At 38.4% G+C, this 27,101-nt stretch overlaps 1 protein-coding gene across 3 annotated transcripts in view; it reads right to left on the bottom strand.

Annotated features, from left to right (window-relative positions):
• Nucleotides 1-27,101, bottom strand: part of LOC306866975 (furin-1-like) — a 108,601-nt gene that overhangs the window by 6,060 nt on the left and 75,440 nt on the right. For all 3 annotated transcript variants that reach the window (XM_079412435.1, XM_079412436.1, XM_079412437.1), the window contains 9 exons: nucleotides 22,459-22,547; nucleotides 20,731-20,903; nucleotides 15,824-16,036; nucleotides 7,271-7,371; nucleotides 2,517-2,620; nucleotides 2,295-2,412; nucleotides 1,917-2,096; nucleotides 1,074-1,198; nucleotides 439-567 (listed from right to left, as the gene is read on the bottom strand). In XM_079412435.1, the coding sequence (XP_079268561.1) occupies nucleotides 439-567; nucleotides 1,074-1,198; nucleotides 1,917-2,096; nucleotides 2,295-2,412; nucleotides 2,517-2,620; nucleotides 7,271-7,371; nucleotides 15,824-16,036; nucleotides 20,731-20,903; nucleotides 22,459-22,547 (1,232 nt within the window). The remainder of the gene's footprint in view (nucleotides 1-438; nucleotides 568-1,073; nucleotides 1,199-1,916; nucleotides 2,097-2,294; nucleotides 2,413-2,516; nucleotides 2,621-7,270; nucleotides 7,372-15,823; nucleotides 16,037-20,730; nucleotides 20,904-22,458; nucleotides 22,548-27,101) is intronic.

Raw genomic sequence — 27,101 nt, 5'->3', positions numbered from 1 at the left:
GGCCATGATGGAGAAATCCATAATCAAGTCTCTACAGCAACTTTGAATAATAAACTTAAGCATTTGATTAACAAATTAAGGTTTGTTTACTGCCCTCTGAAGGTTGGGAAGGTACGACCTCACGTCAAGAAGCGGCTGAGGATTTAAAAACTTTTCCACTTCTTTAATAATGCACAGCTTATCTAAATTAAACCTCTCTGGCATCACTCTCAAGTGTTTTGCAATATTTATACTCATAAACATATATTAATATTCATAAGCACAACGGCAGTCATACTGAGACATATGAAAATTTCTATATGACAGAGAGGGTTTGCCAAGGGAATTACTGAGTGTGTAAATAATTCCCTCCTGATCATGAATGTCACCACCTATAAAAGCTTGTCTGTTAAGGGTTGTGTGTTTTTTGTATGGCCTTTGGTCCATGGTGAGTCTTACCGATGCAGATCTGCTGTGTGTCAAAGGTTTTGCAGCTGTTGTTTGAAGGCCTGGTGTAATCAGAAATGGATGGATCTGTGGCACTGGAGCCGGTGCCGTATAAGATGAGGGTGAACTGAGAAAGAACGCCTGTGGAAATGATACTGAACTTTAAAAGATGCTTTGATCATCAACAAAAACACAAATGGAATTCACACAGCATAAAAAATTATTTTCTTAATCAGTATTTTTCATCTCGTTTTGCAATAGCAGTAACTAAACATCCTTAAAACAAGATAAATACACTTGAGAAGCAATTTATGTAAGATATTTAGACTTGTTTTCAGAGAATATATATTAAATTAAGTTTACTTTTTCTAATCCCACTGGCAAATTGTTTATTTTCTTGTTTCAAGCATAAATCAAACAAAATTGAGAGAGATTTATACTCAAAACAAGAAAAAAAAAAAAAAACTATTTGCCAGTGGGGTAAGAAAAATTAACTTGACTCAAGATTTATTCTCTGAAATGTCTTTTATCTTCTTCCCAGCCATTTTTATTTTTTTAAGTAAATTTATCTTGTTTTAAAGGATGCTTAGATGTTTGTACAGAAAAACTAGACAAAACACTGATTAAGAAAAAGCTGATTGCAGTACCATAATCATTTAGTCCAGCCACATTCTCAATCTCCAACGTCCATTCTCCCCGAGGGTCCTCGTCCCAGGAGTGAGTGGTCATGAATGCCCAGTCGTTGAAACCTTCGGCTGAGTTATCCTGAGGCCTGAACACAAGAGAAAGAGATCTCTATACATGTGTGTGTCTATCTGAGAAGCTTAAATAAGATTGAATACACCGAAAAGATGAATTGAGTTTGTATTTACAATCCAAATAATTATGTTTCTTAAAGATAATGGGGTGAATTGTTTATATATGGCCAGACAAGTGTGCAAATTAGTTTTCTTGGGCATCAGATGTATTAACTGTACATACTAGCGTGCATCCACTACACACAACCATTCAAAAGTTTGGGGTCAGCACGATTAAAAAATAATAAATTAAAACTTTTACTCTACATTATGTAATAATGCATTAAATTGATGAGAGTAAAGACAATTATAAAGTTACAAAAGATTTCTGTTTTTTGAAAGGTCACAGTTTCCACAAAAGTATTCAGCAACACAACTGTTTTCAATGTTGATAATAAGTAATGTTTCTTTAGCAGCAAATCATCATGTGACACTGAAGACTGGAGTAATAATGCTGAAAATTCAGCTTTGCGTTACAGAAATATTAATTATATTTTGAAATATTTATTACAATTGAAAACAGTTACACTAAGCTGCAATAATATTCCACAATATTACAGTTTTACTGTATTTTTGGTCAAATATATGCAGCCTTAGTGAGCACAAGAGACTTTCAAAAACATTAAAAATACTACCGACTCCAAACTTTTGAACTGTAGTGTATGCAAATGTGATGTGTTTGAGTGCGTTTACCGTGGAGCCAGCAGCGTGGAGCGAGTTCCCAGTGGGCTGATGAGGTGAACAGCCAGGTTTCCTCTGTGGTTATAGGTGAGGGTGAGTCTGGCCTGCACATGCTCCAGAGAGCTCACAAAATCCGGCTGCCCAGAGCAGGCCTCTACATTTCTGCTGAAGATCAGGTGGTTTCTTATGTCCCTACAACACAGAAGAATATGAAATTACACCCAACTCTGACAAGCAACTATATGATGAAATGTAATTTTGCTGTCAACTTCATGTGTCTAGTTTGCCTATCCTTAAATGGTGACCTCTGGGTCCCCAGGTAGCAGGCATTAGCTGGCATTTCCTATCTGGTGTATTAATGTACTGCATGAGGTGTTTGACCGTCCTTACCTGGGCTCCGTAAGCATATTAATGACACATTTGTGCTGTGGCCCCACGCTGCTCCAGTTCTGGGCCAAAGCGACCATGGCACTAGCATCCAGCAGACCGTAGCCGTAAGAATGGCTCACTGCCACACAGAGAGAGAGACAGATGGAAAAAGTAACAAGGTCAGGCATGTCTACTGAATAAATAAACATAGCTCTCTGATTGGTTACGAGAACAGTCATTTACCTAATCGCCCCACGCCATTGGTCCTCCAGTCGTTGGTTATTAGGTGGGCGGGACGTGAGGTTCGTACAACAAGATGCTGCATGTCTCTCCAGGTCAGGTTCATGCTGGATGTCATACGAAAAAATGAAAAGTGATACGAGTATTAGATTGCAGCAGGGCCACAAATATATTTACATATTCACATAGATAATTTGCACATAATTATCCTCTTGGGTGTGACAGGATATCTTTTTGAAAGACACATAATTAAAGCTTTTCTTTCACTCGACTCAACAGAAAATTGCAAATGGAAATATTCCGTCCTGGGGGCCATGCATCATTTTGCACAGCCGATGAAGCTTTTATTTTTTTTCAAATGAAGACCCAAAATTGTATTCCCCGAAAACGCAGCAATATCAGATTCAATTTATAACTGTATTTCCTTGGTTCACGACTCAAGCATATTAGTTATTTTGGTTGTTGCTCTACATGGCAGAAACAAGCGGCTTCGGGACTTGTGGACCCCACGGCCAAGGTTGAAAATCTGTGTTATTTCTCAACAGGGTATTTCAGGGCAAACCACATCTGGAATTGGACATAAAGCACTGCCGAAAATACCTGCATGACAAGCCATTTCCACCCAAATGAAATGGATTTAGCGTAAAAATACACAGTAGAACAGTCTGAAAAACATCCTGCTCTGGCGTCCGTATAATTTTCAGGGTTATTTATGAAGAAGGGGATCCAATTCATAAGCTTTCAATATTTTTGACCTCACAATAAATGACTTGGCGTATATATTCATAATGCCACATGCACGATTTATGAACCTAAAGCCAAGGCACAGATGTAGCAATTTACATTCAGAGATTAATAGATATAAAACTACTGAAATTCTCACGTTTGTACATGGAAAGACATGCACAGATATCAAACAGATATCCTTTTATTTAGATGAGGTGCCACTGCTGGAAAACATGCCCGAGCCTTTAAACAGGCTGGACTCAAACCAGGAATCTATTCATGGACAGGGGGTGGAATAATGTCTTCACCACTTAAAGATCTCATAACAACAACAGTATGGCAACACTTATGCAACAGCACTAGATCACTCCTATTATAGTCAATAAATTACAATAGAAGCACTGAGACATACTTTCAGTTTGCGAACACCCCAATCCTGTTTTCTATTTCTGCATAGCTATTTCAGCCACTTACATTCCTTGTTATTAGTATTGTTATTAGTTATTATACAGTATATACTATATATATATATATATTGAAATATGCAACGTATGAAATAAAAAAAATAAGTAAATATGTCTATACAAAGATAAATAAATAAATAAATAAATAAATATATATATATATATATATATCAAATGTTTGGAGTCAGTAAGATTTTTTTTTAAAGAAATTATGCAGCAAAATAACATTAAATTGATCAATTTATATATATATATATATATATATATATATATATATATATATATATATATATATATATATATATATATATATATTTAGTCAGCCACCAATTGTGCAAGTTCTCCCACTTAAAAAGATGAGCGAGGCCTGTAATTTTCATCATAGGTACACTTCAACTATGAGAGACAGAATGGGGGAAAGAATCCAGGAAATCACATTGTAGGATTTTTAATGAATTAATTGGTAAATTCCTCGGTAAAATAAGTATTTGGTCACCTACAAACAAGCAAGATTTCTGGCTTTCACAGACCTGTAACTTCTGATCTTTTCTTGTAAAAAGTGACGGTCGTGAATTCGAATTTGAAAGTGAAAGCGTCCGAAGCCCGGCTCCACAGCAAAAGAGGAACTCCCTTTCACAAAATTCTAATTACAAATAAAGCCGGGCTCACACTGTGCGATTTTTAATAGTCTTTTACGATTGCTGCTTGTCACACTGTACGAACATGATCCCCATGTCAGACTGTAGGATCTCAGTTGTCTTAATGTCAGACTGTACGACAGTCGAGACGCGATAAAAACGGACGTACTCAAAAAGACTTGTCCGGAGTTTTACGTCATCAATATGTGACCCGCGTTCTCTCACTATAATGGTAGCTAGCAAACAACAGCAACGTGTAGCGTTAGTTTTATTAATTACATGCCTTGATGTTAAAAAAACAAAAAAAACGAAAAAGACGACGTGTGTGGAGCAAGTCATGGCTGGGCAAAAGAGGACTTTATGGACTTCCAGTTCTACAGAGCGAACTTGAGGTAATTTTGTTATTCGAGTTTAAACATCCTGCCCCTTAATAAATAAACTTTAAGTAAACTTTACTTTGTACATATATTGTTTTTACAAATAATGAATGGTTTGAAGTTGTCGCGCTAATTGCGTCATCAAGTTCAGTGCTCCTATTGGTTCTTGGTTTGACGGTCGTCGTAGGAGATGTCACACTGCAGGAAAGTGTCTGAAATCTTCTGACACTGCCAGAATTTAATCGGAGGAAAAAATTGATCGCAACGGCCATTAATCGGCTGTCGGTGAACATGTCAAACCAGCGATCTAGACAACCGATTTTAACCTAGGATTATAGGAATCTTTTAGGATTTTCAAAATTTGTCTCAGACGACCAAATCGTGGCCAAAATCGCACAGTGTGAGCCGGGCTTAATATTGATGAAAAACTGGTTGAATGTTAACCACTTTTGTTACCATAAACTTAAACATAAACTTTCCTTTTTTCTTCATAAATACCTTAATGCCAGATTTATTCAAACATACATTTATAATTATAAGTAAAAAACTCCTTTTTAGTGTTGTTTTATAGCTAACTAATGAACTGTGAACAGCGGAATAACTTTGCTGAGGTAAATGTCACATTACTGTTCACAATCGGTTTTATTGGCATCTTTCCACGGTTGAAACACTGATTGAGCGATTACATTAGACAGACATGATACATTTTGGTAAGCCATACTGTATCTTTCAACATCTTATGTACATTCATGTATATTTTGCGCTATAACTTATTAAACAGGAAGAGACTTGAACTTGAACTGAGGTGAAATAGCGATCTGTCACGTCACATTTAAAAGCGTCAAAACGGCATTCATTGTTTGTATTTCGTGATAGAATGTACAGGATTTGAAAGCTGAGTTTGTTTCTTATCAGAAGTAAGAAAGCACAGAGCTCTTTGTGATTATTGGATGCGAGGCGTGCTACAAATGTTTGGTGTAGAGAAAAACTGTGGATCTGGCAATGCTGGCTTGAACTACATCTGGTCAAATAGAGCCTGCTTTAATGTCGCTTTTTTAATTGTTAATGCCTTATTGTCACGTTAATTTTGACAGCCCTAAATTCAACAGATTTTCTTCACTCACAGTACGAGTTGCAGTCTGACACGTTTTTTTCCGCCGCCTTCTGATTGACAAGATATAATCGGCCCTGATCATCGGTGATGATCGCCGATGGCCGATAGTGAAATAAATAGCTTTTATATATATATATATATATATATATATATATATATTAGTGTTGTCAAAAATATCGATATTTCGATAAATATCGATACTGAAATATCTGAACGGTACCAATATTAATTTCCCGAAGTATCGATACACCGATACTAGCCGAGCTGTCACTTTCACTTCTCTCCAAAGGCGCGTGGACCAACACCACACGTGATCACACGTCCAGTCAGTATAATCAAACACAGCTGGACTCAAATGAAGGTGTAGAACCATTTCAAGGATGATCCGAAGAAATGGACAGCACCTGAGTTAAAAATATGAGTGTCACAGCAAAGGGTCTGACTACTTAGGACCATGTGATATTTCAGTTTTTCTTTTTTAATAAATCTGCAAAAATGTCAACAATTCTGTGTTTTTCTGTCAATATGGGGTTCTGTGTGTACATTAATGAGGAAAAAAAATTAACTTAAATGATTTTAGCAAATGGCTGCAATATAACAAAGAGTGAAAAATTGAAGGGGGTCTGAATACTTTCCGTACCCACTGTATATTATGTAAACAACAACTTTTATTATGGATGCAATTAATCACGATTATTATATAAATAAATCATGAGGTAGTTCTGAGAGAGTTTTACAGTTTCCCTGTCCAAACATCAGCTCCTGCACAAGCACACATTTCAGTGGAAAGTGAGTATAACGGTCTTTCTTTCTGAACCCAGACGTTCAAAAGTCACCTACAGCGTGACATCACAAAGACTTCCAACCGATGAAAAGAGTTGTGACAGAAGATGAGGTCCTTATAAAAAATGCCCCCAAAAACATTCCCGTCTCTTTCATTGTTGGGCCAAGCACGATCAAAGCCAGCACCAGCGTGGCTTACAACCCTGAACAGCAGGGGCCAAACTCACACAAATGCACAAACACTGTGTGTGAACCAGGAGCCCCGTGACTCCGCCACACACACAAAAGTCAAAGAAACCTGATACTTGTGTAAGATGTGATTTCCATGTCTTATTACAACCTCACATAGTACAGGATAAAATACTCTGCAGGAGCTTTTAATCGAGCATGATGACTTGATATTGTATAAGGGCCTTGGGGTCAATCGGCACCCGAACGAGTACTGTTGACTGGCAGTCATCACCCATCTCTCTCCATCCCTCCATTTTTTAGATGAGCAATGTCAAGGCGATGTCGGAGTGTGTTGGAGGGCTGAAGATGATGCACGAGGGGTAATGAAGTCTAACCGATGAGGGGGAATGATGGACAGGAGTGTGTAGAGTGTGTGTGCGTATGTCTGTCCGTAGAGACAAGTGTCATTGTTGTCATCACTCACTTGGCCTCCAGAGCGAGAGCGATGATTCCCGCGGCCAGGGGAGCTGAGGCAGATGTGCCCGTGTGCGAGTCTGTACACTTCTTCCTCAGGTCCGTCGTCACCTGCACAGATGAAAAAACAAATATATGGAAAGGTCAGGTGTGTTAGTGGTCAGCCATTGGAAGGACATTGGTTGTAACTATATATAAGATGTGAGGGCGTCTGTCAGCCAGAGGCACCTGTCAAATCGCCTGACAAGAATGTGAGTCCGAGAGGGAAGGAAAAACCTCATTCACTGCAGCTTCTGTGATGAGATATGTGACAGCTTGGGAGACTTAATAAGCTGGCACCCCACACATGAGGGTTTGGGTTTTAATCACGCCATAGGAGACACGGCGACATGCCTGCGTGACTGACAACGGTCAGGATGATAGTACGACCAGCCCGAGGCTACAGAACCATCAGAGCGTACACAGATGAGTGGCTGCCAGACACCCACACACACTCTTTCTCCTTTGTTTTATTTGTCTCTGTCCCTTCAGTCTGATTTAAACACATACAGACACATACATACTCAAAATCCCACCCCACCGCTGCCGGCAAGATTGTGTCCATTTTTAAATTGAATCTGTTATTGCCTTTGTCATCCTAATGGAACTGGGGGTCTCAGAAGAGGGAGAGGGGAAGCTATCGCAGTCGCACATATTGGGACAGACTTAACATCAAGCAAACAAACACTCTAAAGCCATCCGAAACATCTCGGATGAGCTTCAATGAGCTGGCAGAGATAGATTTGCCTGGAGAGTCTGAAACCACTTTCACAGGAATGAGCGTATCAGAAATTCATAGTTCGCATAACTACCCACAGCACTCAAAAATCATATTTTCCCCTCAATGTAAGTGTGAATTTGAGCGAACCAAATTCAACTGGTCAAAAAGAGTTATCAGTTTGAATATCCAGCTAGATATATATTCTGCTAGCTATATCAAATAATAATAATAATAATAATAATAATAATAATTCATTACATTTATATAGCGCTTTTCTGCTTTTCTAAGCACTCAAAGCGCTCTACATTGTGAGGGGTGGTGTCTCCTCGTCCACCACCAGTGTGCAGCATCCACCTGGATGATGCGACGGCAGCCATAGTGCGCCAGAACGCCCACCACACACCAGCTTACTGGTGGAGAGGAGACAGAGTGATGAAGCCAATCAGTGTAAGGGGATGATTAGGAGGCCATGATGGTCAGAGACCAATGGGAAATTTGGCCAGGATGCCGAGGTCACACCTCTACTCTTTTCGAAAGACATCCTGGGATTTTTAATGACCACAGAGAGTCAGGACCTCGGTTTAACGTCTCATCCGAAAGACGGTGCTTTTTGACAGTATAGTGTCCCCGTCACTATACTGGGGCGTTAGGACCCACACAGACCGCAGGGTGAGCACCCCCTGCTGGCCTCGCTAACACCTCTTCCAACAGCAACCTAGTTTTCCCAGGAGGTCTCCCATCCAGGTACTGACCAGGCTCAACCCTGCTTAGCTTCAGTGGGCAACCAGTCTTGGGCTACAGGGTGATATGGCTGTGTGTATAAGGAACATCAAGGACATTGCAATGATAATAGATAATAATATCTAAAACATAACATATTTTGAATTAGTTTCATTGGATTAGATCACTGAAACAATGACTGGATCATTCCGATTCCATTGGACAAATCATTCATGAATCATGAATCAGATCTTTGAATCAATGACCCAACTAAATCATTCCAATTTTAGTGAGCAAATTGCTCATGAATCATAAATCAGTGAATGAGATCTTTGAATCAATGACTGAACTGTGTCATTCCAATTCCTGTGAACAAAATGTTCATGAATCATTAAAACATCAGGAGATCTGAGGCAGATGTCAACAGTTTTAGTGAATATGACTTGCACAACTCCTATCATATGGCTTCAGACAGTCTTAAATATTAATAAGCTGTATAGACTCCTTTTATGGTGCTTCACAACCCCGGTCCTCATTCACTTTAATTATACAGAAAAGAGCGACTAGGAAATTCATTAAAATGACATGAGTGTGTGTAAATGACAGATTTTTCTAAAACGACTTCTTCTGAATTCTGTTAGAAACGCAGCCAGTTCAGACTAATAGCCCAGATGCTCATCAAGATGATCCAAAGTAATGACTTTTAGAACTTGTGAAGGGCATCTTCTTTTTATAGGCGTCTTTTGGCCTAATTAGCTTGCCATGGAAGTCGTGGCCTAATGGTTAGAGAGTCGGACTTGTAATCCAAAGGTTGCGGGTTCGAGTCTCAGGCCGGCAGGGATTGTAGGTGGGGGGAGTGAATGTCCAGCGCTCTCTCCACCCTCAATACCACGACTGAGGTGCCCTTGAACAAGGCACCGAACCCCCAACTGCTCCCCGCGCGCCGCAGCATAAATGGCTGCCCACTGCTCCGGGTGTGTGTTCACAGTGTGTGTGTGTTCACTGCTGTGTGTGTGCACGTTGGATGGGTTAAATGCAGAGCACGAATTCCGAGTATGGGTCACCATACTTGGCAGTATGTCACTTCACTCACTAATTAAAAAGCCTGCTCAGGCAGACTCAAATACAACTTATGCAGATAAAATTAAGGTATGCATCTGAAAATGAGGGGAAAACTTGCAAATAAGATCCAAAGAATCTGCAATGCAGCATGTTTGGTATTCCAAAATTGCTGCCTCTATGTCTTTTGCTGTCTTTCACTTGGTCTAATTTCTATGCTCCTTCTCTCTTTGCTTTTTCAAACACCTTTTTCTCATTTTCACTCTCGGAGGAAACACCGGGGCAGAGAAGCAGATGTGTACGGCATGCAGCAGCAGCACCTGTGATTGGGAAGTTTTCAGACGCTGCTCTAAAGTGATTTTTTGCCTCCTTAGGGCATGACGTTCAGAGAGCTCTTTTTCATATAGCCCACAGGAAATCACAGCGGCAGATGTGGAAATCATTTCACTGCCTGACACTTCATCTTCAGAGCATGCTGAACGGTGCGGCACTCCATCACTCACTTTTCCCGCGTACAGTCGTGACGTGGCCATTTAAACCAAGCAGAACATTTGGCACACAAGGGCTGTTTGCTCTGACATTTACAGTTGTGCTTACAACTGAGAATGCCAGTGTTTGTGTGAGGGCATGATGATCTTTCGGTGTGCTGTTAACGTGTAAATGTTGCAGTGCTGAAACGTGAATTCATTCTATTTCTGGAGCCTTTAATGAGACATGGTTGTAGCAAAGTGTGTGTATGTGTTTCTGATAATAAACACATCTGAAGGCTTTTGTAAGCATTTGCATATATAACTGAAAAATGGCTGCACTGCAAAAAATCTTTTTCTACTTTTACTGCATAAGGAATGAACTGTTTTCAGAGAATACATTGTGTAAATCTTCAGTTTTAAATATATATACAGTGCCCTCCAAAAGTATTGGAACAGTAAGGCCAATTCCTTTATTTTTGCTGTAGACTGAAAACATTTGGGTTTGACATCAAAAGATGAATATGAGATGAGAGATTAACATTTCAGCTTTTATTTACAGGTATTTTCATCTGGATCTGATACACAACTTAGAAGATAGCACCTTTTGTTTGAACCCACCCATTTTTCATGTTACCAAAAGTATTGGAACGTGTGACTGACAGGTGTGTTTTGTTGCCCTGGTGTGTCCTATTAATTGATTATTCAAACAATAAATAGCACTGAATGTCTGCGCTCAGTTTCAGATCTGTGCAGATTACATTTATAGTTAGTTAGACGTGTAACCAACATGAAAACCAGAGAGGTGTCTATGGGTGAAAAACGAGCAATTGTGAAGCTGAGAGAAGATGAAAAATCAATCAAACCATTGCACAAACACTGACAATAGCAAGTACAACCATTTGGAATCTCCTGAGGAAGAAAGAAACCACTGGTGTACTAAGTAACACACCTCAAACGGGTAGATCAAGGAAAACATCTGCAGTTGATGACAGAAACATTGTGACAGCTGTAAAGAAAGACCCTAAAACAACTGTTAGTGACATCAGCAACAACCTCCAGAGGGCAAGAGTGAAGGTATCACGATCTACTGTTCGCAGAAGACTTTATGAACAAAAGTACAGAGGCTACACCAGAAGATGCAAACCACTCATTAGCAAGAAGAATAGGAGACGAGCCTCAAAAATTCTGGGACAAGGTTTTATGGATTGATTTTATGGACCAAAGTGATGGAAAGGCTAAAGTTTGGAGAAAGAAAGGATCTGCTCATGATCCCAAACATACAAGCTCATCTGAAACCCAGTGTACACAGGTGTACATTATAGTACACATTACACAAGTAATGTAATGGCTTGGGCTTTCATCGCTTCTTCTGGGACAGGCTCATTAATCTTCATTAATGATGTAACACATGATGGCAGCAGCAAAATTAACTCTACAGAAATATTTTGTCTGACAATTTACAGAAAGATGCAACCAAACCGATCGGGAGATCCTTCATCGTGCAGCAAGATAATGACCCAAAACATAGTGCCAAAACAAGAAAAGGAGTTCATCGGGGGCAAGAAGTAGAAGGTTTTAGACTGGCCAAGTCAATCTCCACACTTAAACCCTGTAGAGTATGCATTTTACCTGCTAAAGAAGAGACTGAAGGGAGTAACCCCCCAAAACTGAAAGAGGCTGCGGTGAAAGCCTGGAAAAGCATCACAAAAGAAGAATGCAAAAGTTTGGTGATGTCAATGGGTCACAGGCTTGATGCAGTTATTGCAAGCAAAGGATTTGCAACTAAATATTAAGTCTTTTTCACTTTAATCTATGTTAATTCTATCTGTTCCAATACTTTTGGTAACATGAAAAATGGGTGGGTTCAAACAAAAGGTGCTATCTTCTGAGTTATGTATCAGATCGAGATGAAAATACCTGTAAATAAAAGCTGAAATGTTAATCTCTCATCTCATATTCATCTTTTGATGTCAAACCCAAATGTTTTCAGTCTACAGCAAAAATAAAGGAATTGGCCTTACTGTCCCAATACTTTTGGAGGGCACTGTGTGTGTATATATATATATATATATATATATATATATATATATATATATATATATATATATATATATATATATATACACACAGTCAGGTCCATAAATATTGGGACATCGACACAATTCTAACATTTTTGGCTCTATACACCACCACAATGGATTTCAAATGAAACAAACTGCAGACTGCAGACTGTCAGCTTTAATTTGAGGGTATTTACATCCAAATCAGGTGAACGGTGTAGGAATTACAACAGTTTGCATATGTTCCTCCCACTTGTTAAGGGACCAAAAGTAATGGGACAATTGGCTTCTCAGCTGTTCCATGGCCAGGTGTGTGTTATTCCCTCATTATCCCAATTACAATGAGCAGATAAAAGGTCCAGAGTTCATTTCAAGTGTGCTATTTGCATTTGGAATCTGTTGCTGTCAACTGTCAAGATGAGATCCTCACTATCAGTGAAGCAAGCCATCATTAGGCTGAAAAAACAAAACAAACCCATCAGAGAGATAGCAAACATTAGGTGTGGCCAAAACAACTGTTTGGAACATTCCTAAAAAGAAGGAACGCACCGGTGAGCTCAGCAACACCAACAGACCCAGAAGACCACGGAAAACAACTGTGGTGGATGACCGAAGAATTCTTTCCCTGGTGAAGAAAACACCCTTCACAACAGTTGGCCAGATCAAGAACACTCTCCAGGAGGTAGGTGTATGTGTGTCAAAGTCAACAATCAAGAGAAGACTTCACCAGAGTGAATACAGAGGGTTCACCACAAGATGTAAACCATTGGTGAGCCTCAAAAACAGGAAGGCCAGATTAGAGTTTGCCAAACGACATCTAAAAAAGCCTTCACAGTTCTGGAACAACATCCTATGGACAGATGAGACCAAGATCAACTTGTACCAGAGTGATGGGAAGAGAAGAGTATGGAGAAGGAAAGGAACTGCTCATGATCCTAAGCATACCACCTCATCAGTGAAGCATGGTGGTGGTAGTGTCATGGCGTGGGCATGTATAGCTGCCAGTGGAACTGGTTCTCTTGTATTTATTGATGATGTGACTGCTGACAAAAGCAGCAGGATGAATTCTGAAGTGTTTCGGGCAATATTATCTGCTCATATTCAGCCAAATGCTTCAGAACTCACTGGACGGCGCTTCACAGTGCAGATGGACAATGACTGCAAAAGCAACCAAAGAGTTTTTGAAGGGAAAAAAGTGGACTGTTATGCAATGGCCAAGTCAATCACCTGACCTGAATCCGATTGAGCATGCATTTCACTTGCTGAAGACAAAACTGAAGGGAAAATGCCCCAAGAACAAGCAGGAACTGAAGACGGTTGCATTAGAGGCATGGCAGAGCATCACCAGGGATGAAACCCAGCGTCTGGTGATGTCTATGCGTTCCAGACTTCAGGCTGTAATTGACTGCAAAGGATTTGCAACCAAGTATTAAAAAGTGAAAGTTTGATTTATGATTATTATTCTGTTCCATTACTTTTGGTCCCTTAACAAGTGGGAGGCACATATGCAAACTGTTGTAATTCCTACACCGTTCACCTGATTTGGATGTAAATACCCTCAAATTAAAGCTGACAGTCTGCAGTTAAAGCACATCTTGTTCGTTTCATTTGAAATCCATTGTGGTGGTGTATAGAGCCAAAAATGTTAGAATTGTGTCGATGTCCCAATATTTATGGACCTGACTGTATATATGTATATACAAACTACTGTTCAAAAATGAGTTATAAATCACTTATAATCGCTTAAATGAGCGGTTAGTTAGACTTTACAATGTGAGTCTCTTATGCTCAACAAGGCTGCATTTATTTGATCAAAAATACAGTAAAAACTGATATTGTAAAATATGATTACAATTTAAAATATCTACTTTCTATTTTAATAGGCAATTTATTCCAGTGAAGGCAAAACTGAATTTTAGCAGCCATAACTGCAGTCTTCACATTATCCTTACTGAATAAAATTATAATTTTCTTTCAAGTTAAGCTTAAAAAATAATCTATTAAAGGGGACCTATTATGCAAAAATCACTTTTATAAGGTGCTTGAACACAGTTGTGTGGCCGCAGTGTGTGAAAACAACCAGCCTACAATGTTAAATATCCACCAACTATTTTTTTTTAATAAAACCAATAAATCATGAACAGTCTCTCCAAATTAGCTGTTTCAGATTCTCCCTCAGTTCACATCACCGAGGGGAAAAAGTCCCGCCCATTTGTGACGCTCTCTGCCCTATTAGCATAAACAAAGCCCTGAGTGAGAAGCTGCGGTCTGCCATTACTGGAGATATATATATTGTCAGCGCCAAAGAGGCTTTACAAGTGTTGTGTTTTGGGATGCACTAATGAACACAGGAGTGGCCATAATCTCCCCACATCTGAGCCGAGGACACTGTGGCTAAATTTCATTTTCAAAGGAAATATCCCGGAAAAAATCAGTAACGTCCCCTGAATGTTTAGGAATCAATACCAACGCTTTGTGTGCGAACATCAGCTCCAGACCAAGTAAGTATCATGCGTTTGTTTTCCAAATTGCCTTTCTGAAAGAGCTTCTTAACACTCTGTAAGTCTAATTGCTAAAGCTATCATTGTCTCTGCCTGTTTTCACTGCTGCTGCAGTTTGTGATAACATGAGACCAGCTATGTTGTAATTTTTATCCCGCCGTGCTCCCCGTCTGTGTAATTCATAAACGCAAATTTATTATGCACAGTATAATCAGATGACGGACTTTGAAACCGAGTATGTTTTCTGTAAAGATAACAGGCTTGTACTAATATTGGAATGTTTATTTGCAAAGGCTAGCACTACTAATGCTGAGCTTGAGCTCTTGAAGCTCCGCTCTCTTCTCTGGGAGCAATAGCTCACTCGCATTTAAAGCAACATACTCAAAATCAGCGCATTTGGGCTCATACCCTAAAAGTGGCAATTTTAACAAGCTATAAAAAATTGATCTGTGGGGTATATTGAGCTAAAACTTCACATATACGCTCTGGGGACATCAGATACTTATTTTAAAACTTGTAAAAAGGGGCATAATAGGTCCTCTTTAAATACTCATTTAATATATTATATATAAATATGAATATATTATATTAAACTGAAACTTTTAGCAAAGTTTATGCTTCACACATACACAAAAGATATTTAAAAAGTAATATTTATACATTTTAATTATAAATATAAAAATTTAATCTAAAGATATTTTGGTAACAAAAATAAAAGATTTTATGTGTGAGGATGCAGTGTGTTCCTTTATGAAAATACTTACAAAAATGCCTCTGTATGAGATTATTATATGACTCTAACATATGTGACTATTACTGAATAAAAGTATCAATGTTCTTGTAAGTATGCTTCACAGATACACAAAAAAATATTTTAAAAGTAATATTTATACATTTTTAATTATTTTAATTGCCTCTGCATGAGATTATTATATGACTTTAACATATGTGACAAAAATATGTATGGAGGTCTGTTTGCACATATGAACGTACAATCTGTTTCTCGTTGAGGTTTCCGCTGCTATAGGTGGTGGCGAGGGTGGAGGAACAGGCCTCACTGTACCACGGCACATTGCCATACTGTGTGGTGCTGCTGATGGAGAGTGTGTAGATACTGTTGGTGTATCCGTCACAGTTGCAGCTGTCCCGCTCTCGTCCTCCGTTACCAGATGCCCACATGAAGATAGAGCCCAGGCCACCTCGACCCTAGAACAGATGCATAAAACCTGGTCAAACACTCCTTCCAAAGTACTTTTCACACCATTCAAAGGATTGGGGTTTGGACATTTTTTATGTTTTTGAAAGAAATATTTTTTTCACAAAAAAAAAAAAAATATAATAAAAACAATTTGGCACCAAACATTTGAACGATAGTGTCAACAAAGACAGACACCAGTCTAAAACTATTTATATTCTCATACAACAGTTTGTTTACATAACTGGCAAGCGCTAATTAAAAATCACTGGTTCCAATCTGATTGGCCGTCCTTTTGAGACTTGACGCAAAGGTTTATCCCTCCTGGAAACAAACTAATGTTTACGTTGCTGGGCTGATACAAACGCTCTGAGGTAGAACTAATCATGGGATTTGTGAGGTCTGTGGCATCAAAACTTAAAAAATAAAATACCAAGTGGGCGATTTTTGGCCAGAATAAGCTGCTGATAGTCTTTATGCAAATCAAACGCCTGGCTATGTGAGACAAATGTATTTATGAATCAAACATCTGTGTAGTGTCCATTAATGTCTTTGTGCATAGGCCTCGTCTCTATTACAATAGCCCGCAAAAATCCAATTGAACGAGCCAATTATGGTTGTCATGATTAATTTAAAACCAATACTGTGACCTCTGAAATCTGCTGTATTTAATGCTTTAGTAATACTGGCTGGACAGCTGACAAAGCGCCACTTTTCGTTTCTCATATTTTAGTCTCCTCTCTCACTGCAGTCAAGCAAGTCGGCAGAATTTGATTAAAGTTTCTGTTCTATCTTCTGCTGTCCATATGGGTAATATTCACCGCTGACTGGCTCAGGATTATTGTGGCCATAAATTGTTTGTTTGTTTGTTTGAGATGCTGCAATCTGGTTCAGAAATATTTAGAGGCACAATTCTAGGAATGATAAAATTGGGGATAAAAAAAACTAAAGGGATAAAAGTGTGAGAGTTGCCCCACTGAGGCAGATGTTTATGCGATGCATAATTTGAGTAAATTACTAGAGGGATAAATCAGTTTTAAATTCCACCAAAATTAACAGCAGTCAAATTCACTCTGCACGGCTGTAAGTGCCATTATTCACACAGACGAGACAAAAGATTAAATCTTTTTGTAACGCTCCGACAAAAGCATGTCTATGATTACCAAGGACACGTTTGGGATGAAACAGAAGTGGCACTCGCGGCGGGCAGCCGTCCTAAAAAGGTCAGATTCTTTGCCTGTCAAACATTATGCTCTTTTCTCGCCGTGTCAAATCTCATAATTTCTACGTGTGAGATGAAAGCAGGTGGTTTTAATTCCATTAAAGATATTTAACTAAATTATTCAGAAGATAACGAAAGCTTCCTAAATGGCTGTTAGAATGTCTTAACACACTGTAGGATATCAGAGACTGAATCAGACAAATTTAAGATTCGATCAGAACATCGAAACATGAGAAGCTGAGATTCCACAAAGAGGGGCCTCAAAGCTGTAAACGGACAACGTCAGAAATCTGTCCAAATCCTAGCGCCAACTAGTCTGAAGCAAGCAAACTAAGCAGCAAGCCTCTTTCACAGAACAGCTTACAACCTTGAGACAAAAGAACAATTATTGATAATTCCAATTCAGGAAGGAGACTGTCAAATCTGGGGCAAGTAATCAAGACTGATGGTCACATGTAAACCTGTGATAGAAAATCACGAGCTACAGACTCTTTACAGACCAAATTTTGCCATTAATTAAATATATTAAGGTTCTGCAATATATAAATATATTGTGGAAACTTAATTTCCTGTAGAGCTGCTTTGCAACGATTTGTATCGTAAAAAGCGCTATACAAATAAACTTGAACTTGAACTCTCTTGGGTGGGTCTTCCCCATACAAGACAAAGACTTAGACTGGAATTCCTTAGGAGACCTTTTAACCTCTCTCTGGTCGTCACAGAACATGCCTCTTATTCTCCATAGAACTACACATTAGAGACAATCTGTTCATATGCACTAAAAATCATAGAGAAAAATCATTTCTCTGCATAGAAATAACCTATATTATGTTTGTAACCCACACATTAGATTATCATGCTTTAATTAAATATTATGTATGTTTTTTTTAATCACTATTGAATAGCTGAAGGATTCATATGCGTGTTTGGTATATATGAGTTTGAAAAATCATGCTTTAAATGTTTCTTCCAATCAATTCTTTGTCAAATGCATCATAGTCTTGTTATAGAAATCATGTTCAAAAGTATACTTTTGCAAGAACCTGTAAAGTTCAGACCTCTGACTGAACAGATAACATGTTGATTTACTGATTGGGTGGAGGAACAGAGCAACACCCCAAGCAAGGACAGTATCTAATTGGTCAAGACGTCCATATGGGACGGTCTGAAAGCAGAGTTTAAAAACTCAGGACACCATCAAACTTTTTCGTGGTCCTCTTAGCGCTCTTCTCTCCCCTCTTCTTCTCTTTTGCCACTGCGTTTTGACGCTGCTTTTTGAGCGTGCTCTGGCCCACGTGCCAGCTGCTACCATAATGAGAAGAAAACTCACCTAGTCTCTTTTCATCCTTTTATTCTTTTACTTTAATTTGTTTTCTTTTCCGTTGTGAGTTTCGTGTACTCAGTTAAGTTAAGTTTTGCCGCCACGCCTCCGAGTTCAACTCGAGTCTGTGACCGCCTCAAAACTTCTACCAGCCACAACTCCATTGGCTTCCCAAGACGTCACTTCATGACTACTGAACTCTCAACCAATAAGCCACTTCGGGGAACCCCCTTTCCTGCAACGACGATGACACAAGGGATTCCCTTAGCAACTCAAGCAAGTAACCTCCCGGTTCTAACTGAATCGGTGCAGTTAATATAAATTTTAGCCTCATTGAGAAACTCAAAGCGAGGGTTAAATAAGTGATTGATGGTTGTTCAGGTCTATGCAATTGAACATATTGCTGTAAACTTGGGATATCACATTTTCATTCTCTTAAACTCCTCCTTTCCTCACTTTCTCTCTTTCTGCAACGTGTGAATGCTTGTGTTCATGTGTTAGATTCGTTTATGTCTTAGGTTTATATAAATAAAATGTTATTTATACTGAAAAGAGAAGTATCTTGTGTTTTGTGCTCACAAGTTAATGTCTTAATCTGCTGATCTTGTTACTGTGCTATTTAATAGTGTTTTTACTATATTTTGGATTTTAATATCCAGTGCAGAGTTGATGTTATATGGCTTGGTCAATGAATCGCTGCCGCCTCAGTGATCAGCCGTGAAACAGTGAGTCTGTTCAAATTCCCTATAAAATCATAAATGATTCCCTTTGAGCTAAATTAAACTATTTCTTTAAAGTACATATTAATATTATGTTTTATTACGTTACAACACTTATAGGGGAGAACAGGGGCCAATTTTGTTGAATTTTCAACAAATTTTCAATGTTTCTGTGACACTGTCTGAGGAAAAAGAAAGGTTGTGAGCTTATGGTTTAAAATACTTGATAGCACAAAGTTTATAAAAGAAAGTGGAATAAAAAGAATATTGAAATGAACAAACAAGATGTGTGTAGACAAGACTAGACTTTCAAAAGTTCCTTTTTCACTTGTTTTATCATTCCCCGGGCAAAAAACAAACAAATCGCAAGTCTGATTTCTTAGAAAAGTAACAGCACTCAGTATTAGCCTCTCCTCAGTAAACTACATGATTTGAAGCATCACTCATGTCTGTAGCACAAATGGTGTGTGATGACTTAACCGTAAAGGTTTAGCAGTTTGTTTATATCCATAGCCATACATACACTACCGCTCAAACATTTGGGGTCTGCAATTAGTCGATAGATTAATCGAAACAAAAATAGTTGTTAGTGGTAGCCCTAATCAAGAGACTTTAAAAAATAAAAAATAAAAAATCCTACCAATCACTACCAACTTTTTAACAGTAGTGTATAAGCAAAATGAATAGTAATATTTGCCGTAGAAAACACCACAAAAGGTAGAAGAAATGGAAAAAGACACTGTTAAAAGAAAGGGTTAAAGGAACAAGACAGCCTCATTTTTGAATCACGGATAAAAACAAACTGATTTTCATATTCATAGTGCGATGAGTGCATGCTGAAACTCTATCAAGGTATAGAATCACAAGGGATAAGGGTATGTGTGCCACACAAGAAAGAATTAACATGTCAAAAACGAAAACAGAAAACAAATGCTCATCTCCTTCCAAGATCACAGTAATCTCCCTAAATATAGTATTCTCTGTAATCCTGTGTTTGTCAAAGCGCACACATCCTTCTCAGTTCACTCTCTGTAAATGCAGGCAATGACATCTTCTACAGCTCACCCTTGTCCAGCCCGCTTCCTCTAGCAGAGGTGCTGATGGGAGATGACAGCAGCTGTGGCACATTTAGCTGATCTAAAATCTGCTTGCATGACCTGACGTGAGCATTCGACCATGAATTCGAGACTAGCATGTCTAGTGATTTGACAAAGTTGAGAAAAGTTTTGATTTATGCAAATGAGCATGAATGCTACGAGTCTCCCATGAGATACTCAAAATTACTTGTTTATCTCATTTGTAATCAGATTTTCAGAAGCTATGGTCAGCTACGTAACCCAGTGATAACGCTAGAATGTCCAGCAGCAGAAACGCCAACTAGCAACCAACAGTACTGTGACCTGGAGACCTCCAGCAGTAAAAACTCTTCCAGTCCATACTGACCTCAGTAACCCCCTGCAGGAAAGCTTCTTTGGCCAGTTTGGCAGGGCCATCCACAGTCTTCCCATCATCCTCTGGGCCCCAGCTGGCGCTGTAAATGTGGATGTGCTGGGAGTTCAAGCTCAGAGACTGAGCCTCCACAACATCTGTTACCTCTCCGTCCAACATCCGCACACCTGCATGCAGAACAGAGGCAGATAGAAAGAGCATTAATGAAGATACCAGAAAGACAGGCAAAACTGGTTTTGTGAAAATGTACTGTCTGTAAATGTGATGGACATTTGGAAGAAAGAGTTTCAGGCACAAACTTTTCTATTGGCACTGAAGGTGAAAATGCTGCATGAAGACAAAAGCACAGCCATCCAGAATCTATTTGATTTTAAATATAAATCTATATGGAGAATGATTTAGACCAATGAGTGTTTTTATTATGCTTAAAGACAAATTATGTGCAAATTCATCAGTCAACACCATTGCTGACTAACATAACCAATCCCGTCAAATTTTCATATTATTAACATTTCACGGTCTGTGTAACTTGTTGATGACTTGTTGTCCGAGCTGGTGTGATTGAGTGGAGGGGGGGGGGGGGGGGGGGGACTAATTTGCATATTCAGTTGTTCTGTGCATACAAAATGAAGTAAGGGTGTTGTTAAAAGCATTTTAAGTTTAAATTACTTTCCCACCAAAAATTAAATGTCATTTTGATTATCAAATATTTAATGGATAAAATTAGTGACTGTAGAGAGACTTGATGACAAGGACCCCCAAATATAATGAAAATAAAATAAAATAATAAAATAAACATGACATACATAACTCACAAAAATATTACAATGGGATGAGAAATATGAATATAGATATATAAACAAATTAAATATAAATAATTAAAATAATAACTAAAATATGATATTATATAAACTAAATAAAATATGTTTTATAATTAATTTGATTTTTATATGGTCAAATATGTTAAAATTAAATCAAATAAAAATATTTCCTTTTGATTAAGTTAACAATTATTATTTTTTTGTCACAATGAAAATGTTATTTTCTAAAGTCTGACTTCTTTTGTCTGAGATTAATTGCTTGTTGCAGTGTTATGTCATGTCTGGCTAGAACATGGTGTAAGATTGGGAGAAAGAATCTAATTAATAAGAATGATTCTGTTGCCGTTTGTTTGATTAATAATAATCCTAGCAACAGGATTCAGACACTTCACGCACCCCCCCCCCCCCCCCCCCCCCCCCACACGACCCAGAGGCCAATTAGATCAGCAACATCTGCTGTCTTTAGACACACACACACAACAGATTTAGCCTCTTATTACAAAGATACACACACAGAAACACAGAAATCACATGCAGACTTAGGCAATGCCCTCTGCCTTAATCACCCTCATCTAGATGGAGAAGTATTTTCCAACAAAGACTATTAAAATAAGAGATGTGGAATTTGTGTGTGCCTGCAGCGATGTCTGGCCCTGAACACGCTCAATGTGACCGGAATAGCCAAGATATTTCGGAGATATTCACCTTAATGGATGTGTTTTATAATCGAAAGATAAAGCGTTTGAGATTAGTCCAAAGCAGCATGACAACATCAGCCATTAAATGTACAAAGGGCAGGAAATGAGAGAATGCTTGGATAGTTTTAATGCACGACCTATTTGATTGATCCTATTACCATATGCAAATTTCTAACCGCCTATCATTCGGATTCTGCACTCACCTCCGATTTTCGCATTGTAGGCCACACCCACTCCACAGACGCCATTGTTTGCCGCTGCTGCCACCTCCCCGGCACAACGTGTCCCGTGTCTAGAGAGACAAATAGAGAGTTTGCACTGGTGAAAAGGGTGACATTGTCCATTTTACATCCAGTTCACATTCAGTCCAGCTCACTTCAAATTCATTCCACGTTTTTACAGACAAATTCTCAGGGTGCTGTTATCACAACGGAGCTCTCGACACACACAAATACAGATGCATTATCTTTATCCTTTAATTCAATTCTAATTAGTCCTTGCAGGCGACAAATAAATAAATTGCTTATTATAGTTGTCACTGATGGTTCCTAGTACTGCACAAATCTCTGTGGCATGGTGGGGATGAACTTCACTGTCTAAAGAAATCGCAGCTGGCTCTGGGTTTTGTATGTGCACTGCTAAAGCTATTCTCTCCATTCATCTGTGTCCTATTGGAGCTCATTGTTTCCCTGAGACAAAGCGGAGAACGGGACGACAGGGACCCAAGAAAAAGACTGGAGAGCCCATGAGTCTGCAGATGTGTTGAGGCGGCGGCCTCGCTTCACCAGAGCCTTCATTACATCTGCGGTTTTACACAAAAAAATTATTAGGCACACATGAACATGACATACAACACAACAGGAAAAACAACACTAATGAATATGCTTCATGTTCTTGGCCTCTAAGCACTCGTGCTCAGGACACAACAAAAACTGAGACTAGCACAATTATAAAAATTAGCACTAGCACAATTATAAAAATTATATAATACCGTGATATACATTTTTGGTCATACCGCCCAGCACTAATAAATAATACAAAAAAAAAAAAAAAAAAAAAAAAAATAATAATAATAATAATAATAATAAATATATATATATATATATATATATATATATATATATATATATATATATATATATATATATTATTATTATTATTATTTTTTTAATTTATTTATTTTGTTGTATTATTTATTAGTGCTGGGCGGTATGACCAAAAATGTATATCACGGTATTATATATATATATATAATTTGTATATATTTATAAAACAAGTCATGTAAAAATGTTGTAGCGAATAGCTTGAAAGATTTTGAGTGATGATGGAAAAAAATTAAGCTGAAAAAAACTCATTTACGAATCTTTCAAACATCTGCATATTCAAATCAGTGTTTTAAAACAAAATCTGTAAAATCGGGACACAAGGAGCAGGTTCAAAAATAGTGATTTGTTAAACATGTAAAGCTCAGATGGGCAACAATAGATTCTGATTAAGGCTCTAGATGTATTGTATTTCATCAAATCAATAATTGCTGAGGAGGGAGGTGTCCACGGATGTTGAAAGCAGGGGCTCTTGACAGGCCATTATGCAGGTTGTTAAGATCTGTTTCTGATTACTGAGCAAATACACGACGTGAAAACACTCTCTCAGCTTTCCACAAAACCTGCTGTGTACTAGTAATTGAAAACGCACTGTAATTGTGACTGAATTTATTCTTCAGGGCATGTAAAATTACAGGACATACTTTCAGGATGAAGTCCTTTATCACAGAGGAGAAAACGTGTATTATTCAGAAACATCTATCAGGATCCATCTCTCTCAAGCAGTGAATGAGATCAAAACTATTTTACGCTCAAGCACGTTAGCTAGTTAACCTGCCTAGCAGGTGGTTCAATTTTTTTCCTTTCCTCACAATTAACATCATTCAGCCAATAGCCCTCAATCACAACAAATTCCTTTCGTGCTGAGGTTGTAAAGCCTTCGTTTGCAATAAAGCGTAATTTTCCGTGTTTTGTCTTAGCCGAGGTGACAGTTATCATGATGAATAGTTGATAGCTGGTAACACCTCATGAATAAACGATACAGTTTTTATATCAGCTCGTTTTGGAGGTTGTTTGCAGCTGTAATGTATTGCATAAGGGAATTGCCTATGGTAAAAAGAGATTTAATGCATACCTTTTATACGAAGATGGCTCAGGATGGCCAACTAGTCAGGTGGTAGCAAGGCAAACTAGACAGTTCAATATGTTCTGTGCCGATTTTAACCATTTATGTGACTCACACTAGCATAATTCCAACTAAATTTCATCTGAAAAAGGTTGATTGTCTATTGTAAATAGTGTAGCAATGAATGATTTGTCACAGCAAAGTAATTTTTCAAACCAAGCAGCTTTCTATTGGTCAAAGTGGTGAATTCGCATGATCTGAACTCAATGCGAAATCTGCCTGGGGAAATGTTTTGCACTCGCAAAATTCCCGATCATGTGAATTTTTATTAAAAAGAGTCCCTAAAGGGATATGGAGATTAAAAAAAAAAAATTGAGATGGAAGGAAAATTATTTTGTTAATACTTTCCCGTTCTATCACAAATGTTTTGCATTCCCCCAATAAAAGGTGCAAGTGAACTCAAAAGTTTTTCTGACGAATTCAAAACTTGAGGGAACACAAAATTTAGCGAAACACCACAATCGCACTGAACATTTTTCCACCCACTTCATATTTTTTCCATCACTATGTCCCCTTAAGCATAGTATTTAAATTTGCTGATCTACGGTAAATGTGCGCAGGCTAAACTCAACCTTTGTCAACATTTTAATCAAATTGCACAGGACCTCCTTAAGATCGACTGGAAGTAATTCAAAGTGAGTGGCTGTATACTCTCGAGGTTGTGTAATGTACAAACTCTTCTTTGAAATTCACCATGTAAAAGGCTTGATGCTGTGATATTGCTTTGATTTGCATATTCCCATCCACAACTTTCAAAGACACCCACATGCAGTCAAAAAGACAGATCAGTGGCCGTGTCCTGAACTCAAGGGATTATTGGGTATCATTATGGAGCCGTGGCACAGTCAAGGGTAAGGGCAGTTATTTTACACAATGACTTTCAAAAGAAGTCATAAGACCATAGCACAACCAATCCAAACACAAACAGTCCTTCCTGGCAAAAAAGGAAAAAGTCTATCCTTCTAAAGTCAGGAAAAACACCAAGGTCGCTTCGTTGGCAGCTATTCAAGCATAAAAGCAATCAAACTATCATTTACTCCTGAGTGTGGACAGCACAGGCTGAGCCTGTCAGTTTGTAAAAAGTTAGTGTTTGTTCTTTAAAAGACGTGAGGAACGCAACCTCAGGCGCTGGCATTCATTTATTCACAACGGTAATGGATAGTGACTCAATCCTGGGCTTTGTTTCATAGCCGAGTCCATGTAATGTTTCACAATCAGATTTTACTCATTCGGCACTTCGAAACCTTATTCCGGATGATTAGAGTTGCCTACCGCAGAGAAAGCTTTTTCTACAGGGATGCTGTTCAGCTAATTTACCTTTCACAGCTCAGCGAGGTGCAAAAACACTGATTCAGATAACTGTGGTCTTAGTATTTTTTAAAGTGCCATGAGTCACAATAACACTGACGAGCTCAAATGATGTGCGGTTGGGGAAAAGAATGCGAACACGTGATGCAATAACAAGCGTCCTTGTGTGCCTTTACATAAATTATGGTTCAACCATAAACCTGTAAAAAGATGGCGGTGGCAAAGTGTTAATTGATTGGCTACACATCAACGTCAAACTGATGCCACAACTAGCCTATATTCATTAAGGCGTCTATTTCAACCTTTAGAAGAGATTTCCTGGAGAAAGATTAATTGGAAAAAGCTAATTAAAAATTAACATTTTCATACTTTGTCGGACATTATGAAGTGACAAACCTGTGGCAAATCTCTGAAGTACTTTTACTCAAGGGAGCGATGATAAAAGAGCTGGAGAATATCTGCTGTAAGCCTCCATCTGCTGGTTCACCTCTTTTAGTCAGTTTCTTTAAGGGAAAGTTCACTTAAAAACTTAACCTAATGTTCTAAATCTGCATGACTTGTTTTTGTTTTTTGTGTCTTTACAATGAAAGTCAATGGAGTCCAGTGTTGTTTTGAACCCCACTGGTGTTCATTATATGGACAAAAGCATTTGAAATATTCTTTTAAATATCTTTTGTTCTGCAGAATTAATTCATACAGGTTTGGACTGATATGAGAGAGAGTAAATTATGACAGAATATTTTTTATAGCATAAAGTGAGCCAGAAAGTGTTTGCGGATGCAGCTGCTTACCTCTTTGAAGGAAAAACAATATGGTGGACCGGATCACTTTCTTATCTTCTCCCCTTCCTGTCCCACATCTATTTAGGTGCAAAATTACCAACAATCTCAACCTTCCCTGCGGAGACCGCAACGATCTGTTTGGGGCCCACCAGGGAGAGGCAGAGAAGAGAGTAAAAATGAACTTAGGTGAAAGTGGAGTTTCTTTTTCCATCCCTGCCAGCAACAAAACCACCACACTGAAAGCAGGGCCGGAGACATGCTCTAATTCTTTCTGTTTTTTAGCCATCTATCAACTTGTTTTATGTTGCTTTCAATTCCCTGATTCATGCATTTACAATTCCCCCGCTCAGAGGCATAGGGTGCCCTTGAAAACTCGTGATGAGTCTGTGTACAGTACGCTGATGGAATCCGACCATGTGTCGTAGAGTAGTGCATCTCTATTCCTCTCTTCAATAGGCTTGGATTAGGAAGCACTCTAAAAATGATTAGTACATTTTCCAGCCAGCTAAACTCAACCCTCGGGCAGA

This window comes from Barbus barbus, assembly GCF_936440315.1.
Source record: "Barbus barbus genome assembly, chromosome: 48".
NCBI lineage: Eukaryota > Metazoa > Chordata > Actinopteri > Cypriniformes > Cyprinidae > Barbus > Barbus barbus.
The sequence above is the reverse complement of the archived record's forward strand: the minus strand, read 5'-3'. Positions and strand labels throughout refer to the sequence as shown.